The sequence below is a fragment of the Montipora capricornis genome, chromosome 13 (assembly GCF_036669925.1).
Source record: "Montipora capricornis isolate CH-2021 chromosome 13, ASM3666992v2, whole genome shotgun sequence".
Classification (NCBI taxonomy): domain Eukaryota; kingdom Metazoa; phylum Cnidaria; class Anthozoa; order Scleractinia; family Acroporidae; genus Montipora; species Montipora capricornis.
In genome coordinates, this window is record NC_090895.1 from 28,471,880 (window position 1) to 28,488,837 (window position 16,958).

The 16,958-nt window shown below is 38.2% G+C and overlaps 3 protein-coding genes across 3 annotated transcripts; 2 read left to right on the forward strand and 1 right to left on the reverse strand.

Annotated features, from left to right (window-relative positions):
• Positions 1–1,550: 1,550 nt before the first annotated feature.
• On the reverse strand, positions 1,551–5,435 carry LOC138028329 (succinate dehydrogenase cytochrome b560 subunit, mitochondrial-like). Its single transcript, XM_068875816.1, has 6 exons — positions 5,400–5,435; positions 5,253–5,321; positions 5,072–5,173; positions 4,043–4,104; positions 3,079–3,242; positions 1,551–2,315 (listed from the first exon to the last, which is right to left on the reverse strand). Exons 1-6 carry the CDS (start codon positions 5,414–5,416, stop codon positions 2,208–2,210), a joined length of 522 nt encoding a protein of 173 aa, XP_068731917.1. The 5' UTR covers positions 5,417–5,435; the 3' UTR covers positions 1,551–2,207.
• A 172-nt stretch (positions 5,436–5,607) lies between these two features.
• Positions 5,608–9,897, forward strand: LOC138030297 (succinate dehydrogenase [ubiquinone] cytochrome b small subunit A, mitochondrial-like). The gene is made up of 5 exons (XM_068878201.1): positions 5,608–5,744; positions 5,828–5,908; positions 7,932–7,988; positions 8,101–8,248; positions 8,801–9,897. The coding sequence occupies exons 1-5, from the start codon at positions 5,663–5,665 to the stop codon at positions 8,964–8,966; spliced, it is 534 nt and encodes a 177-aa protein (XP_068734302.1). The 5' UTR covers positions 5,608–5,662; the 3' UTR covers positions 8,967–9,897.
• A 679-nt stretch (positions 9,898–10,576) lies between these two features.
• LOC138030296 (solute carrier family 22 member 15-like) lies at positions 10,577–16,889 on the forward strand. The gene is made up of 8 exons (XM_068878200.1): positions 10,577–11,147; positions 13,095–13,522; positions 14,006–14,224; positions 14,624–14,758; positions 14,878–14,957; positions 15,569–15,689; positions 16,101–16,173; positions 16,479–16,889. Exons 1-8 carry the CDS (start codon positions 10,908–10,910, stop codon positions 16,746–16,748), a joined length of 1,566 nt encoding a protein of 521 aa, XP_068734301.1. The 5' UTR covers positions 10,577–10,907; the 3' UTR covers positions 16,749–16,889.
• Positions 16,890–16,958: the final 69 nt, after the last annotated feature.

Consider the following 16,958-nt stretch of genomic DNA (forward strand, 5'->3'; position numbering starts at 1 on the left):
TTTTAAAGAGAATTTGAGTGAACTTATGCCTTGCTAGCCTCCTTCGCAGCCGTTTTTAGGCTCGTCCCTCCCCACAAACGGCGTTTGTGGGGAGCGACGAGCCTAAAAACGGCTGCGAAGGAGGCTAAAGCCTTGCCTGCGAAACTGATTCTTGGGTTCCAGAAACACTAGAAACAGCGTTTCGGACTGCTCTATTTTAAAAATTTCCTGGGGCCCCCCCAACCCTCCCAAGTATCTCGAGCCTTCGGTGCTTGCAAGGCGCCTTACAGCGCCGAAAATGTCACGTCCGGTGCTTTCAGAAATATGTCTGCTACTTTACAAAACTGTCGAAACCCCTGGGTCAATCGAACGCGCCCTTAGCGTGCCTCGAAAGTCTGAGTTCGGATATTCGAAAATTGTAGCCCACCTCCCTTAAGAACAGATATCTACTGATGCTCGTTAATAAATTTTAGCTCAAAGTGTTTTTTCTTCTCTGGCTTTTTGCCCCCAGAGTAAATTTTAAAAGCGCTGAATGGAAATGGGATGGAGAGAGCTTCAACAACCGTTCTCATCGATAGTTTGCTAGCGACTTTCTTAGTTTTACTGTTATGCTAAAATGAACGAAAAGTATTTCATTTTTTCAACCAAGGGTCAGAACTTAAAAAGGAGATAACAAAGAAATCTTCACTCTTGCCCAGAAAGAATCAAGGCTCAGGCATCTCTATCATTGGTCAGACCCACATTAGAATATGCTTGTGCATCATGGATCCTTCCAGATAATACCAAATAGACCTGGCATTAGCAAGTTCAGAGACGGGGGTGCTTGTTCTGTGATCAAGACCTACTCAAGGGAGGAGGGCTCAGGGGCGGATCTAGGATAAATAATGCCAAAACAACGAAAAACTTTCTAGTGGGGTCCAGGGGCATGCTCCCCAGAGAATGTTTTGGATTTGAACTCTCCAAGGTCCCCCTTTCCCGTGTTTCTGACCAATTTCTGTAAAACGGTGGAAAGCGGTATGGGGATGTGTCTCTCAAGCATTAAAGTATTTACGCAGGGCCAACATTACAGCACAGGAGACAAACAGCAAGGCTATGTATGCTTTACAAATCATTTAAAAACCAAGCAGAAATTACTGTTCTCAAGTCGAGCACCAGCAACTCTAATGAACCCACCACTCCCGCCCACTTATGTTTATTCCACTCCAAGCAACATGTGATGCATACAAGTTCAGCTTTTGGCCAAGAGTGATTAAAGATTGGAACAGTTTACGTGTAGGTATTATACAATCGAACTCGATTCACTGTTTCAAAGTAGCTCTGGGTTCCGCCCCAATGAACGATTAAATTGACTTTAATTATTTTTTTAACTGTTTTTTTTTTTCATCATGTTTATGTCACTTGTGAAATGTCCTTATTCAGGATCTTGCAAGTCCTCCTTTACAATGTTAAATTTGAATACCTTTGTGGAAGGTCCAACACGTTTAAACATTGTTCGGGGAGAGGGTGGGGAGGGAGAGTGGAAGAGATATCATTACAGGATGATTGGTTGCAATGTAAAAGGAAAACATACATTAAATGCCAGGCTATTTAATTACTGCACTTTTTCACGAGTGTCCCAAGGACTTATCTTATGAGCTCCATTGTAGTCTCCCTGTGTCATTACACAACGCTCAATGGAGAGTTGCATGACAACTGCTAGACACTATTACAATACCATACCAATACAAATTTAGATACACATAAATTTGAAATGGGATTTTACTCCCCTGAGTAATGAAAGAAAGACAAATTAATAAAAGAGTATTTTTTGTATTTAACTTTAGCACTATGTAAATGGCTAGGACATGCAGGCTTGATCGAGAAGCTCCCTCAACAAGACAAGGCCACAATGAGGGTCAAAACAGATAATTATGGTTAATTTCAAACAAAACGACAAAAAATATAAAATAAAATAAAATAAGGAAATAATAGACAATGCACAACAAAAATCTTGTTGGAGGAAATGGACATCCAATAATCTAGCAGTTATGGACACAAGGAAAATTTGAAAACTTAGTAATATTTTTGTTCATAATCCTTCTTGACATTTCTTTTGAATGGTTTTGTTCTCTCCATATGCATGCAATTATTAACAAGGTTTTACAAGAATAAGTGTCTTTATAAAGAAAAAATGAAGCAATTTGAAACTACATAAAATCCATCTATAATCGTCACAAAAGAAGGCTCCTTTAAAGAAAGTATGCCAGTGATGCTGCCGTCAGCATGGAGCCGAAGAACACAAACCACCCAGTCTTGTACAGGATACCCATGTCAAAACCATAACCAAGATCCCAAGCCTGTGGAACAGAAACAGATATAAACTGTTTAATGATTGTGTCACCATACTTGCACTCAACATGCATATACTAATATGCTGACAGATAAAACACTGATACCAACTGTAACTGAGATGGTACACGTGATTTGCAACAAGAAATGTAGACCCGGACACAAATTGACAACAATTTAATAGCTATCTAAGTACTCTTTCAAGGATGCACTTGCTCCTGCTAGTTTTCAACAAAAGCCTGCAAATCTTCACCACCTGCTTAGCCAAATGGCGCAGGGCACTACGGTAGGGAAATAATAGCTTGCAGGTTAAAACTCCAGCCAGATTAACACTAGGGTCTGAAAATAACTGATGTGAAGTTCTTCTTGATTAACACTTTCTAATTTTATATCAGGACAAAATTAATGACCCTTGGAAAGCTCCCAATGATCCAATGGTCTTTAACTTTGTAGGCTGTTAAAGAACCCAATACAAATTTGCAGTAAGTAGGGGTTGTAGCCCTCACGCCTGGTAAAATGGTGGCCTTTGTGGTATTTCTTGCTTGAGTAGATGGATTAAATTCCCCACAAAATAGCTACCACAAGCAAAATCCAGGCATAAAGAAACAAGTAATTATTATAATTTCAAGGGTGAACAAAATTGGACAAAAAAACCCCTGGCAACATAGGATAAAAAAAGCATGTAATAGTCCTTGGGTTTGCAAGACTATTGGGGTGTGTTGCTTCTCAGGCCAATATTTTGCCATATTATTTGGTTTCCTTGGTCCATACCAAATGTCTGATGCCATTGAATGCATGGTAGGACAGAGGCCAGGCCAGAACTGTCTTCCCACTGAAAATGATCCAGGCTGGAATTCCCAGTTCCTTAACCATGCTCAAGTAATGCTCAAAGTTTCCTGGCAATACAAGAGCAGCCAAGGCAAAAGATACAGTAACTAAAATTAAAATTAAAAAACAGGATCAGAGTTAATGTAAGTCAAGATTTGTACTGCAGCCAGCTTAATAATGTTCTTGGACATGGTTTGACAGTATACTTTGGTTTTGATGATAAATGATTGCAAATTAAAAAGTGACAATTTGGAACCACACTTTTACATACTCTGTCTGGTGTTTGTTACCCAACACTTCCATCATATTCAAAGAAAAGGATGTGATGAGTGAGAACACAAAAGGATGCTTTTTAGTGCCTTAGATGACCCCTGCTTTCATATTGTCCACACTGGCATCAAACAAATCTTCAAAATAGAGAAAGCTGGAATACACAAACTTTCAAGGTTTTATGACAAGCACAAGCCTCAAGTTAACTTCCATTTAAATCTGTCTGTCACATCAGATTTTTCTTTGCTAAGAACTGCAGTAAATTGGAGATAAATATCGGTAGTAATTATTGCAGTGTAGCTGTTGCATAAGTACTTTGAAAAACAGCTGTTCAAAAGGTGGATAATGCTATCCACAAGGTAAATTACTATGTTTATAATCCTTTGGATAGCACATGGTTTCGCTATGACTTATCCACTAGATAGTGATTAATTCAGCAGATAGCGCTTATCTATCCACCGTTTGAACAACTGGGACCAGAGTATTTGCAAACAGTAGCAGAATTTCCATAAAAATGCCTCTCTTGAGTTTCAATTGAAACTACAGCTGAATTATTTTCTCTGGTAGTCTTTTAGAACATGTTCTCTCAACTTTTGCAAGGGCATGTACAATGTTATTTGAGTTAAACAGTGATTACCTGCTGTCATTGCCACTCCTGTTCCGCGATGAGTGATGGACAGCATTGCAGTCAGTTGGGGTCTGAACAACAAAAGAAATTCAGTTGTAATAAGATTTACCTCCATTCTTGCCCTTCTTTGGTTATAAGGTGTAATTGAGTGTATGTAATATGCACTCTGTATTTATATTTACATTAATTTATATTCATACCATCAATATCCCCAATTTTCTTGCCCACTATGAAAGTGTAAATATCTTGGTCTTCTTATTTTAAATTAACATGACAGTGGCCAACTCGAAAGCTATTGCTCCCTTGGCCACTGTACACATGCTCCTTATTATTTACTTAGAGCGAGTTTCAATCCAGTGTCGTAAAACCAAAACCAAAGTAATTACTTTAGCCAATCAAAAACGACGGAGACAATCCAGTAAACCAATCAAAACTCAAAGTAATCACACATAGCCGACACAAAGCCCAGGAAAATGTGCTCACGCAAGCAACTTTTGGTTTTGGTTTCACTTCTGATTTATTGAAAAAATGGCGCGAGAACTTTCAACCAATCACTGAGTGAAGTAAATGCAAAACCAAAGCAATTTGCTAATTACTTTCAACACTCAATTGAAAACTGCTCTATGTGCATATGTATCTAAATGTTCTCTTAATCCTCTTATATCTTTACTTTGCTAATTACTCTTCAACAGTGTGAATAAAATTGACTTAACTATTAGAGTGTAATGTGAAGTGCTAGGTTTCTATCCATATAGCCCATGTGAGCGTTCACCCTACTAATGGAATTGGGCCTACACAAGGACAGAGAAAATTTCTGACCAGGGTGGGAATTGAACCCACGACCCTTGGGTTAGATCACCGCTGCTCTACCGACTGAGCTACAAGGTCAGACGGAAGCAAGTTGTGGGAAGGGTTACGTTTTTGCAACTACCCTAAGCCCCTCCCTCCCCCCCCCCCCCCCCACCCTTAACCCCCAAAACACAAACACCCGTTCGGCTTTAACATTTGATAGGGGCAAATTAAACTTCGACTTCTTACTTGTATATTGTTAGATGTGGGGACATAGGTCTTTTAAGACGAGAATTTTTGGACCAAAAGTCTTCTTGACTGCGAACCAGCGCCGTAGTGGTGATTGTCGTGCTTGCCGTGTAAAGAACAAAACAACAACAATTAGAAAGAAAGATGGAGACGACGTGCATTGCATCACAAATCATGTTACCTGCGCATTAACAAACACGATGGTCGAAAACATCTTTTAGTGAGCACTGAAGAAATCCTCGCAGAGTTCCTGTGTAGTTTAACGTAGCTTTCATTAATTGAACTTCAAATAATCTGGGAAAATATTGCGCTCATGACAAACCCCCACCTCAACAGAGCCGCCATTCTGTAAATACTGTCGCGTTGCATCATGGGATCGAATAATCACATAATTTATAATGAATTTTTATAATGTTCATTTTGTTGGAAAAACAGCAGACAGACAGATTATAAACAGACGATAATCGTAATAATTGTCCTTAATTTTATTTGATTATAATTCTTTTTAATAAAGTAACGATTCATGAAAATAAGCACATCTTTCACCCATAAGGCCAATGGTACTCCGATGCATGAAAACTTGCACGACTGATGGGAAACTGGATCGGCTGTCAAAACAAAATGGCTGCTGTTTTGCTCCCCCGTCTTTTCCTTGGGAAAACTAGCCATTTAGGTAACAATCTCTTTCTTTAAATTACGGTGTAATGATATGTCCATCAAATATCATTTCTCCTTTTCATTTTTTCTCTTTTACAGCGAGCTCCCTTGGACGTCCTGTGTTTACGTCTTCTACAAATATTCCCGGGACAATTTCGTTTGCTCCCAGAATTCAAAGTGGTATGCCATACAAACACTCACATCATAGTTCAAAGTCGCAATCTGTGTTTTTTCCTACAAATACTTTGGTCATCTTTGTTTTGTACCATATCTTGTACGGCCAAGTATTACAAAACTTAGTTACTGGATGAAACCTTGCCACCTTGGACCACTATTGTTTGCATTTAGCGAAGTTCTCATTAATAATTAATTAAGATCGAGTCAGAAGACAACAAACGTTATTAGGGGGGCAACCCTAAAACCCAGAATCCGGAATCCGGAATCACAGGTCATTGTTTTACCAATACAGAGTGTAAAAACTATCCTAAACATTCATAAAAGCTAACCTTAGGCCTAATTAGGCCTAAACAAACGTTTTTAGGCCTAAGGTTAGCTTTTATGAATGCTTAGGATAGTTTTTACACTCTGTATTGGTAAAACAATGACCTGTGATTCCGGATTCCGGATTCTGGGTTTTAGGGTTGCCCTTATTAGGGAGATTGAGCACGCACGTTTTTGAGACGCAGACAGTAACCAGAAGAGAACATTTTGCGTGCCCGGACCGTGTTGTCTCCCAGCTTTTTATACTACTTATCTCTAATGGAGAAAAGATACTCAGCAATGTGAATGTGGTTGTGTGAGGGTAAGTTAAAAGTGAAAATAGCTGGCTTCCAGTTGCCGTCCACGTCTCAGAAACGTGCGTGCTTAAGCTCCCTATTCTTATTAAATGACCTGACATCATCATCATCATTTTGTTTATGGTCCATCGTTTCCCATATTTTGGGGTTGGACTTGCGACAATCCATCTGCATCTTGCCAACTCCAGCGTCATGCTCTCCTCAACACCAAAGTCAGCCAAATCTTGCCGGCACTGTGCCTTTCCACATTCTTCTTGGTCTTCCAACTGGTCTTCTTCCTGGGATCTCCTTCTCCTCTCCTCTGTAGATATGCTAACTTTGATTGCAGTTGGGGCTATTCAATAATTGTTATTATTATTTAAGTCCACACCTCTTGATGGATGGATTAAAGGCCCACATTTGCCCAAATGTCATTGCAGTCGTTTGTTTTTGTTTTCAAATGACTGCTTGTCCAAATATGTGTGTGGTCTGATTGGCTGAATGCACTCAGGAAAATCACACGGGAAACAACAGGTCAGCTATTTGGGTAAATTTGTGTTACATTTGATTACAAAAATCAGTGATATTACATGATGTCATGATGATGAAGTCATCTTGACTTCTTTTTCATAAATGTAATGGTCGTTTCAAGTTTAAACTAAGTGGTGTTCATAACGTCAGCCAACAAATTAGTGCATGCGATTAAGTGTTCTAAACAAATTCTTTCACAAATTGAGTCTGATTGTGTGTTTAACTTTCGCTTCCTATCCTGGATGAAAATCATTTCGCAGATTAGACAGTCAAGCTTTCCCCGACATTTCTTCAAAATAGAGAACTGTTTCAAAGCTCAGGTTTGAAATTCCTGGCTGGCATCCTTTCAATTCAGTACATGATCAATCTAGAACATCTCCTTTTCTGAGGATCCAAGGAACATGTCTCTTAACAAAGGTGATGTCCTGGTCCTGACATCCTTGAAAATGAAGTCAAAATGACTTTGAAACGTTGTTTTGTAATCAAATTTATTTCAAAACGTTTTTTGCTTAGAATTTTGTTACATGAAATTTAGTCACAGTATGCAATGACTTTTGAGCGAATTTGGGCCTTTACACCGTAACAATTTACCCCTTGAGAGAAAGAAGGTAACATTGCAACGCAATGACCCCCTTAGAAAAAGAACAAGTTTTATGCATACCACAAAAAAAGAGCCATGTGGCACAAGATCCCTCCAAGAAAGTCCTGAGGTCAAGAGATGCACATTGGCTCACCCCCTTAGAACAGACTCAAGCAAATGCTCTTTGTAGAATGTCATCTCTGAATACAAAGGGAAGGAGGGAGGGAGGGAGGGGTGTGGATATTAAATGAAATGGCCAAACATCCTTATGCTAAAACATTGGTTTTTTTTTCTCTGTTTGACTGTTGTTTTTTAGTTTCACTGTTACTGAAGAAAAAGGTTCATTCTTCGGCAAATCGTAAGACTGAACTAGGTAAGCTTGAATGTGCAGAAATTGTCATGTAGTCCTTTAAGAGCCAACTTGCTTTCTTTAGAAGTGCTATAATTTTATTGATATGTGATGGTAACCTGAATTTACTCAACAGAAATAGCTCCGTCTCAACCCTCAAGCCACTGGAAATTTGAACGTTATTTCAGTGTTGCCTTGGTAACCCTCATTCCTACAGGAATCATTTACCCATCTGCTGCAGTGGATTGGGCACTAGCTGTTGTTGTACCAATTCATAATCATTGGTAAGTTGGTTACTTTTCAATTACCTATTAGGTTTTGAAGAAAATGTAACAGCATGAAATCAGAACATTTCTATCGTGGCTCACAGGTTTAACAACCAGGAGGGATTCTCAAAGGCAAAGTGGATTTTATAAGTTCAAATTAATGGCTCTTGTTCTAGTCTTCTCTGATAGGGACGATAAACCATAGAGTGTGTCTCACAACCCTTCAATGTTCATAAACCTGTGGGACCTAAAAGAACCCACGTGCACATTATTTGCAAAGAGAAAGGCTTGGATTTCCTGGTGTAGTGGTCTGTCTTCTGTGGTGTATCACAGTTGGGAGGGTAAATGCTGGGAGATATTAGCTACACCAAGCTAATCTAAAATCAGAGGGTAAATACAGTTGTATTGGTGATCCATGAGCATGAAAGCCTCTTGGCCACTTTAACCAATATGCCTATTGATCCCCCAGTGTTTTAGTTTGTGGTTTAAATTAGATACTCCTAATTGAATGTATTCCAATAGTTTATGTGGCTAGTGATATACAAATCAAGTTATTGTTCTTGTTTGCAGGGGTGTTGGCCAAGTTTTAACGGACTACATTCATGGTTCAACAATGCCAAAGCTTGCTAAGGGTCTATGGCTGGCAGTGTCTGTCTTGCAGTTCATTGGCCTCTGTTACTTTAATTACTCTGATGTTGGTATTTGCAAAGCTGTCAGTATGATTTGGCACATGTAGACAATGTGAATAAGATTAAGTACTTGACTCTTTGTGGAAAAGAAAGTGCTGAACAGTCAAATAGTCCTTCATTTGTTTCGGCCCAACAAAGTATAAAACAGAAGTCTCTGCCTTGTCTATCATCAGTTCTGTTAGGAACATGTACATGTGTTAGTGATGTTTAGCTGTAATTGGCTGGATTCACTGAATTATTTTCTTGACATCTTGGTTGACTTGGTGAGATTAATGTACCGGTAATTCAGCATAAATTGGAAGGTGCACATGCCTGGTAATTTTCATATTTTTAGGGAAATCAATCACTTATAATTTATCGCCTGAGTGACTAAAGATACTTGGCATTGTTAATTTTGAGGTTTCTATTGTTTGAGTACATCCATCAATCAGGATGTCTATTCTGGGCACGGGGAGTAGGGGGGTAGGGGGTGAAGGGTACCATAGCTAAAACAACCCAAACCTTTACAAAAATGCTAACCATAGGACTAAACACTATGCTTTAGATAACATTTAATCCCAAGGCTAGCATTATGTAAAGATTTGGGTTGTTTCAGCTATGGTACCCCTAATCCCATACCTCCCACCCCCTACCCTCACCCCTATCCTCTACCCCCCACCCCTGGAATAGACATGTCATCCATCAATCCCCAACAGGAGAATTCCTTATACCTCTTCGCAAAAAGCATTTAACTAAGGTTGTCAGTAGTAGTCTTTTGTCAGCGAAAATGTCAAGAAGGACTGACGTGCTCCAAAGGGATTTTCCTTCCTTCTTTATACGGAACCCATGCTAAGCAGGCTAGCTTTAAATATGACATTAAGTTCACTTGAAAAGTACCCGGAAAGTAGTATGCATGATCGTGAATTTGGCTAATTAAACGGCTGATTACCTGAGAGAAGTCTGTGATACTTGAACAATAAAATTATCATTAATATTACAGTTCAGAAAATTCACCCTCAGTTAAGGACAGGGCCTACTATTGCTATTTCGCATACGTTCTGTGCATCTCGAGATACTTGGGTTTTCTATCGATGGTGCTTACTAATTCAGGGATATTTTTGCACGGTTTAAAACTATGCGGAAAAAGCAGAACTTAGCAAGTGCTCTTGGTATCCAAAAAGAAAATTGGGGTAACCATGCATTTTTAAGAGATATTTAAGCTTAAGATCACCATACATTGCTTTGTATTTTAAAGCTGTTTACAAATTAACATTGTCAATGTTAATTATCTTTGTTTCAAAAATGCACGGATACCCCTAGTTCTCTTTTTGATTTCAATAATACTTGTTAAGATCTGCTTGTCTCGCATGTTCATAAACCTCGCAAACATACCTTTGAATTAGTGGTTACCGTCCTTTAAATATTGGAAAGGACATATCCTATTAGTTTTAAAAAAATTGTGAGAGTAAGGTTTCATGGTATTACAGTGCTTGCATCTTCAAGTTGGCAACCAATAGTGGTTCTCCACTCATTACCTAATCTGTATTTTTTTTTGTGTGTGTGTTAATAAGTGCACAAAAAATTTCAATATCTATTGCCAAAAAGTCAATCCTGCCATTCAAATCTTTCGCCTTCCGTCTCCCAACTCCACTCGGGTCATTTTGTCACGTGCCTGGCCACTCAGTTTTCATACACCTGTTCATATCCGTGAATTTAATTCCTGTGTGAAACAAAAGATCATGCAAGCAAATCATGGCAATTTTTCACGGTAGCTGAGATCTCAAGAAAGACAGACGCTTATTTAATAACGAGACCTCAAGAAAGTAATCTTTTGTAGAAGTGAGAGGCGGTATTTTGAAAAGAATTGTCGACCCGCTTCAGATCAAGAAGTCGATCGAGGAGTCATCAACACACTTAGGAAATGACCAAGAAATATTCTCTTATTTTGTCAAAACTCCTTCGTCAAATCAAAACAAGATTCGAGATAGGACCGTCTGTCTAACACAGATATGGAATTCGACCACGTTTTGAGGATTATTGGGGAATTTGGTCCACACCAGAGGCGTTTATATGTGCTTCTTAACTTATCACTTATTCCCGCTGCTTTTCAACTTTTGCTGCAAGTTTTCGTAGGCGCCGAGCCGAGATGGACTTGTTCAGGTTCCTCGACAAATGAAACGTGTAAACGCAATTCATCAGTTTGTATAGAGACTGAATACTCTTCAAAATCTTACACCATCGTTGCAGAGGTAAGAATATATAATTTATTTCTCAATTCCTATTTCTAACAAATTACATTTTAATTTGAACATTTGTGCGTCGAAAATAAAATCGCCTTAAATTTAAAATTTGAGGCAATTTTTAAGGCCTTTTTCCGAGTGTAATTACGTTCAATACGCAATACTCGCGCACATTTGTTTAGCTCAGCTTATATATATTTCGATATCACCATGGTTTTGTTTCGGCTTTGCTAAAATTTCTTGTTTTGTGATGAATTCATATTATCATAAATAATCAAAAAACAGCAATTAAGTTCATGCAGTATTGCGTCGTGTAGTTTTAAGGTGGCTTACGACAGTTTTCCGAAGAAAAAGATCAAAATTTTGAAATCTGTGAAATTAAAAGCAACAGGATGTCTCTTCTGAAGTATAATAGTCGCTGCAATTGATGTAAAATATAATTTTACCTAACAAATAAATGCAAATAAGGGGAGAAATGCAAAATGTAGTGACCAAGCTCTTGGAGGGTGGAACTGGCTCTTTTTTTTCTCAAATCCTAGCCATACAAGCAGGCCTAAAATTTTGGGAATTAATAAACAGTATGAAGGCGAAATTACAGTGCAATGCGCCTTACCGTGGCCACCTAACAAACTTTCACATTTAACAACCCACGGGTAAATATGTAAACTCAACAACCCATGCAACAGTGTTCAAATTACAACCATACGAACTTTGCAAGGAGGCGTGACTGCCAATGAAATTCACATTCCTGGATTGGGGGATAATTTGTAAAAAACTTTGTTAGGACTGGCCACAGTAAGGTGCATGTCCCCAGGGTTGTCATTAAGTGCCGGCAGCCGGCTAAAAAACCGGCTACTTTAAATTTAGAGCCGTCTACTTTTCGGTCATAAACTTGCTATAAACAAGTGGCACTCGCTTCTCCCGCCGCCTACTTTTATATTTAAGCCGGCTACTCCAAAACTTATTGAGAACCCTGTGTCCCACTGTAAAAAGATCTGTCAGACAATTTTTCAGTAATTATCAATATAGACAAAAATTGACTTTTTTCCATTTGCATAAAAGCTGTCGGACAGATAATTTAACTATTTATTTTTATACGATTATTTTTTCTCGCTAAGGAAATCCTGAAATTTCAAGGTGGGATCATACAGCTAGTTTTTGAGAAATGTCTAGTTCCCAAGGTGGGGTCCTATAGCTACATGTAGGTTTTGGGAAATGTCTAGTTCCAATTTCCCCTCCAGGAGCTCGGTCGCTATATTTAGCATTTTCCTCTGATTTGCATTTCTTTGTTAGCGAAAAAAAATTGCAGTGACTATTACGCTTCAGAAGAGCTATCCTGTTGCTTCAAAATCTTGATCTTTGTCTTTGGAAAACTGTTACAGTAGTAATTAAGCCACCTCAAGTGGATGATGAGCAATAGGATATTCTAGAATAAATTTAACCTTTTTAAGAGTCTTGTAATTTGTTTTCAACCAAAAAAAATTGAATAGAATTGGGGAAATTTTGGTAATGTTCGTTAAAAAAAGTTATCTTTATTGTTAGTTTACTCTTTTGCCCTTGAGGGGTTTTACAAATTCATCTTGCATTAGACCGGATGTTTCACTGTTAGGAGGGTTGAAATTTGCCAACCACTGCAACACTTCTTTGTTTTAAATTCGGACCATGGATAATACCAACAAAATAATTATGTCAGTGTCATGTCCCATTAGTGTTTAACCACTTAATTTTTTGTCTTGGCTCTTTATTATTTTCAGCTTCTTTTTTTTTTTCCTTAATGGAGGGGCACCTCAACTGCCAGGATACCCCCAGTAGATAGTAAAACCGTCTTGCGTTAGAGTAAAATCTGTTGTGTTTCACTCCCAGGGGTCAGTGAGTTAAGGATACCTCAGCAAATGATCTGTTTGCCATTAATGGATAAAAGTAGTAGTTGACCTATTTGCTTAATTTTCTTCCCAGTGGAATCTTGTTTGTGAACATGCTTTTAAAGCCGATTTGGTGCAGTCAGTCCTAATGGCTGGCACCCTGTTTGGAGCTCTGATACTGGGTGCGTTGGCAGACAAGTACGGAAGGAGAAAGATTTGGTACATTTCGTTCACCGGACTTCTATTGTTTGGTTTCGCAAGCTCCTTTGCACCAACATACAAAATATATACTTTGCTCCGATTTTTAACAGGATTTTTTGTTGGTGGAGAAATATTATCAGCCTTTGTATTAGCAACGGAGCTTATTGGTCCATCTTACCGAGGATTTGCTGGCACAATGGCACAGTGTTTCTTTACATTTGGACTGTTAGTCCTTCCAATAGTTTCATATCTGGTCCGGGACTGGAGAACGTTATCTGTTCTAGTTTCTCTACCATTTTGCGTTTTTATATTGTTTTTTAGGTAAGTTGATGGGCAGTTGTTGTACTCACAAATCTTATCAATAAATTAAAAGATGTTTGGTCAGATGGAAGGGACAATAATACACAACCTGATAAACTGATTGCAATACATTAAATTTTTATCTGGCACAAAAGAAATTTTCTTGAGGCTTCAGGAGAAAACAAAAAAAAAATTATTTCCAAGAACCTCAAGCTGATATTCATTGTTTTACTTTTAATTTTAGCACATCAAACTTTGGCCATACTGTGGTATTAAATTACAGATCGTGGTAATTTTTATTCTAGGCTTGATTAATTTAATTTCAGTCCATTTGATCTTGTCTTTGATGGTCGACGCCAGATTTCCCACTTATAATAATTTGATCAGTTTAAATTGTGCATCCGGAACCCTTCCCATTGGAAATGCCTTGTAAGAGAAGCAGAGTGTTTTCAGAAGCATCACACATGTACATATATGTTTAGAAAGTACTTCTTTTAATTGCAGAATTGTACCTGAGTCAGCCAGATGGCTGATTATTCGTGGTCGTTTGGCTGAGGCAGAAGACATCCTTTCCATCATAGCCAGGAAAAATGGTATTGCTGTTCCTAAGGTTCTTCTCCAAGTTAGCCCTCCCATGTCTGTAGTTGGAAATCGATATGGCTGCTTAGATTTGTTTTCCAATCTGAAAATTGCAAAAATTACAGTAGTCCTGTTCTATTTATGGTAGGTGTAAAGTTTGTCTTTTTAAATAATCAAATTTATTATTATATAAACATATATTATTATTATGACTGTGTATGCAAGCTGTGCATGAATTAAATTAGACAATGTGTTTGCATGATGGGTATGATTGAAAGGTTTCATCATACTTGTATTCACAATTTCTCCACATTTGTGGGTCGCTGTTGAATTTGAGCACCACTGGACAAAAACTTAGGTTCATCAATAATAATGAAGACAGCAGGCCCCATTTACAGTGCTAGCAATAAGTGTTTTCTTTTTCAACCCTTGCTAAGAACACACTTTTCCTGGAGTCAGTGGATTAAGTCACTAATCTTGCAAGATGTTAGATATCAGTTTGACCTTTTACTTGATTTAAATTTATTTTTGTATTGTCTTAAGGTTTGTTAACACTTTGGTCTACTATGGCTTATCGCTGAACACTAAACATTTGGGAGGCGATATTTATAAAAACTTTTTCTTATCAAGTCTTATGGAGGTACCTGCTTACCTAACAAGTGTTTGCCTCATTAACTGGTGAGAGAATTATCCTCCATTTTAGTTAGCACCTTAAATACTGCTATTTTGTTATCTCTGATTGCGTGGATTGCTGCAGATCAGGAAATTGATGTGAATGTACAATTTTCTTGTTGTAGGGTGGGACGGCGACGTAGCTTGTGCTACTACATGATGATGGGAGGAGCAGCCTGCCTGGTTTGCTTATTTTTTCAAACTGGTGTGTTGATAAAACCTCCCCTCAGAATGTCATAAAATCCTCCAATAAGTGTCAGCGTGTGGCCTTTTTGTAAAAGCAAACATTTTCAATCCCTTTTTGTTATTAATTCCTTCTCTATTCATAATTAAGTGTTACCTCTTTACCCCTATTTCAGAGCTGGGTCTTTAAAAAAAAATCCAACACAAACGTATGACTGCTCGCGTTGGCACCAGCAAATAATAAATATAGTGCACATCAATAAAATTAGTTTATTTACACATTATTTAATAATGAAACTCTCACCAATCAAGCTGTACCTGTTGTCTCAGCAGTTCACTTCCAATGAGAACTTAGTAGCAGTAATGTATTATTTTTCTCTGCAAGAAACAAAGCTGTTCTCTTGCTATTTAAGAATGAGGCCTCACCACAAGGAACCCAGAGAATAAATTATTAAAGTACTGGGGCGGGTTGCTCGAAGCATGGTTCTTAGCGCTAAACCTATAGGTTTCAATGGTACATTTAACACTGGTTTAAGCACTAACCATGTTTCCAGCAACCCGGGCCAACATACATCTATAATGCTATCCCTCTTTCTTTTAGTTTTGTTTTTCATGTCCACCTTTTTTTTCAAGGTACAAAACCAACCTCCAGAATTCTAACCACTTCTTTTGCTATGATTGGCAAATTTGGAATCTCTGCATCATTTGCTGTTATTTATATTTATTCAGCTGAACTTCTTCCCACAGTAGTGAGGTAAAGTGGCGGAAAGTAGTAGTCATTGTTGATGTGAAGTTTGTTTGTTAAGACTTGTGCAATATATGAGCTTGCCTAATTATAGAGAAGTCTATAAGAGAATCATCCTTCTTTGGAACAAAATTTATTCCTTTTTGTATTGCTTATGTATCAAGCCTTATGCTGTGTTTGTAATGTTGGTAGCGTATATTGTTCTATCTCAATTACAAATTTATGGTATTAAAGCTAAGGCCTTGATGAAGTATTGCAAAACTGACGTGAATATTATAAACTACTTTTTTTGTAGTAAAAGAGATACCGGTATAAATGATTGGAAGAGTGGAAGTCACGAAAAATTGTTTTTACATTGAACAGCAAGAGTGATGAACGATTTCCCTGAGTTTGACTATAAACTCCCTTTTGTTTCTTCAGGAATGTTGGAATGGGTGTTTGCTCAATGGCCTCCAGGATAGGTGGCATTTGCTCGCCATTCGTGGTATTTTTGGTAATTTTCCTTCATTGTATTTCGACTGTTCCCAATGGGTGTGGTTGCCATGGTCATGGATTGCTGTTCGCTTGTTCATTGGCTCTTGCGCCACGTTTGTAACCAATCAGAAGCAAAACAATTCTGACATCTCCGCACGCGTTTTTTTTTCCCGCGCTCGTTTTGATTGGCTCATTTTATAACTCTGTGCCATTTGCGATCGCCAATATAATGTCATAGACACTCAAACCCGCTCTTATCTTGTATTCTCTCTTTCATTTATGCAGCCGTGTTTATGTACTGTCTTTTTGGAAACTTCGTTTCAGGGTGTCTACACTCGTCCTCTTCCTATGATGATATTTGGAATGTGTTCGTTTTCTGCGGGATTATTAAGTCTGGTTTTACCTGAGACTCTGAATAAACCGCTGCCAGAAAGCCTCGAGGAGATTGGTTTCCAGGGCGTGGAAGGCATGCTATATGAACAGCTCGAAATGCAGCAGTACACTCGTGTTATGGACGCCAAAGACGATGTGTTGCAAGTAAATGATTCAGACTTTGATGAGGATGTTATCAGTGAAAAAACAACTTTCATCTAACACTTTTTTAGGCAAATCTTCTTGATGTTAATTTTTCTCAATTATAGCTATTGTTTTAAGGTTTTCTTTTGCTGTTGCTTTTTGCGCCTCTTTGTTGTATCTTCTGTTTTTACTTTCCGGCAATAAATTCGCTTAGTGAAACAGTCTAGTCTCTTGATTTTTTGTCCTAACAGGAGTTCTTCCATGCAACAACTCATAATTCATTATTAC

Coding starts and splice junctions, on each gene's coding strand:
- LOC138028329 (XM_068875816.1), bottom strand. Junction 4,105..5,071: donor CCACATCTAACAATATACAA/GTAAGAAGTCGA, acceptor TTTGTTGTTCAG/ACCCCAACTGACTGCAATGC. Junction 3,243..4,042: donor AGGAGTGGCAATGACAGCAG/GTAATCACTGTT, acceptor TTTTAATTTTAG/TTACTGTATCTTTTGCCTTG.
- LOC138030297 (XM_068878201.1), top strand. CDS start 5,663: ATGGGAAACTGGATCGGCTGTCAAAACAAAATGGCTGCTGTTTTGCTC. Junction 5,745..5,827: donor TGGGAAAACTAGCCATTTAG/GTAACAATCTCT, acceptor TCTCTTTTACAG/CGAGCTCCCTTGGACGTCCT. Junction 8,249..8,800: donor GTACCAATTCATAATCATTG/GTAAGTTGGTTA, acceptor TCTTGTTTGCAG/GGGTGTTGGCCAAGTTTTAA.
- LOC138030296 (XM_068878200.1), top strand. CDS start 10,908: ATGGAATTCGACCACGTTTTGAGGATTATTGGGGAATTTGGTCCACAC. Junction 11,148..13,094: donor CTTACACCATCGTTGCAGAG/GTAAGAATATAT, acceptor TTTTCTTCCCAG/TGGAATCTTGTTTGTGAACA. Junction 13,523..14,005: donor GTTTTTATATTGTTTTTTAG/GTAAGTTGATGG, acceptor TTTTAATTGCAG/AATTGTACCTGAGTCAGCCA.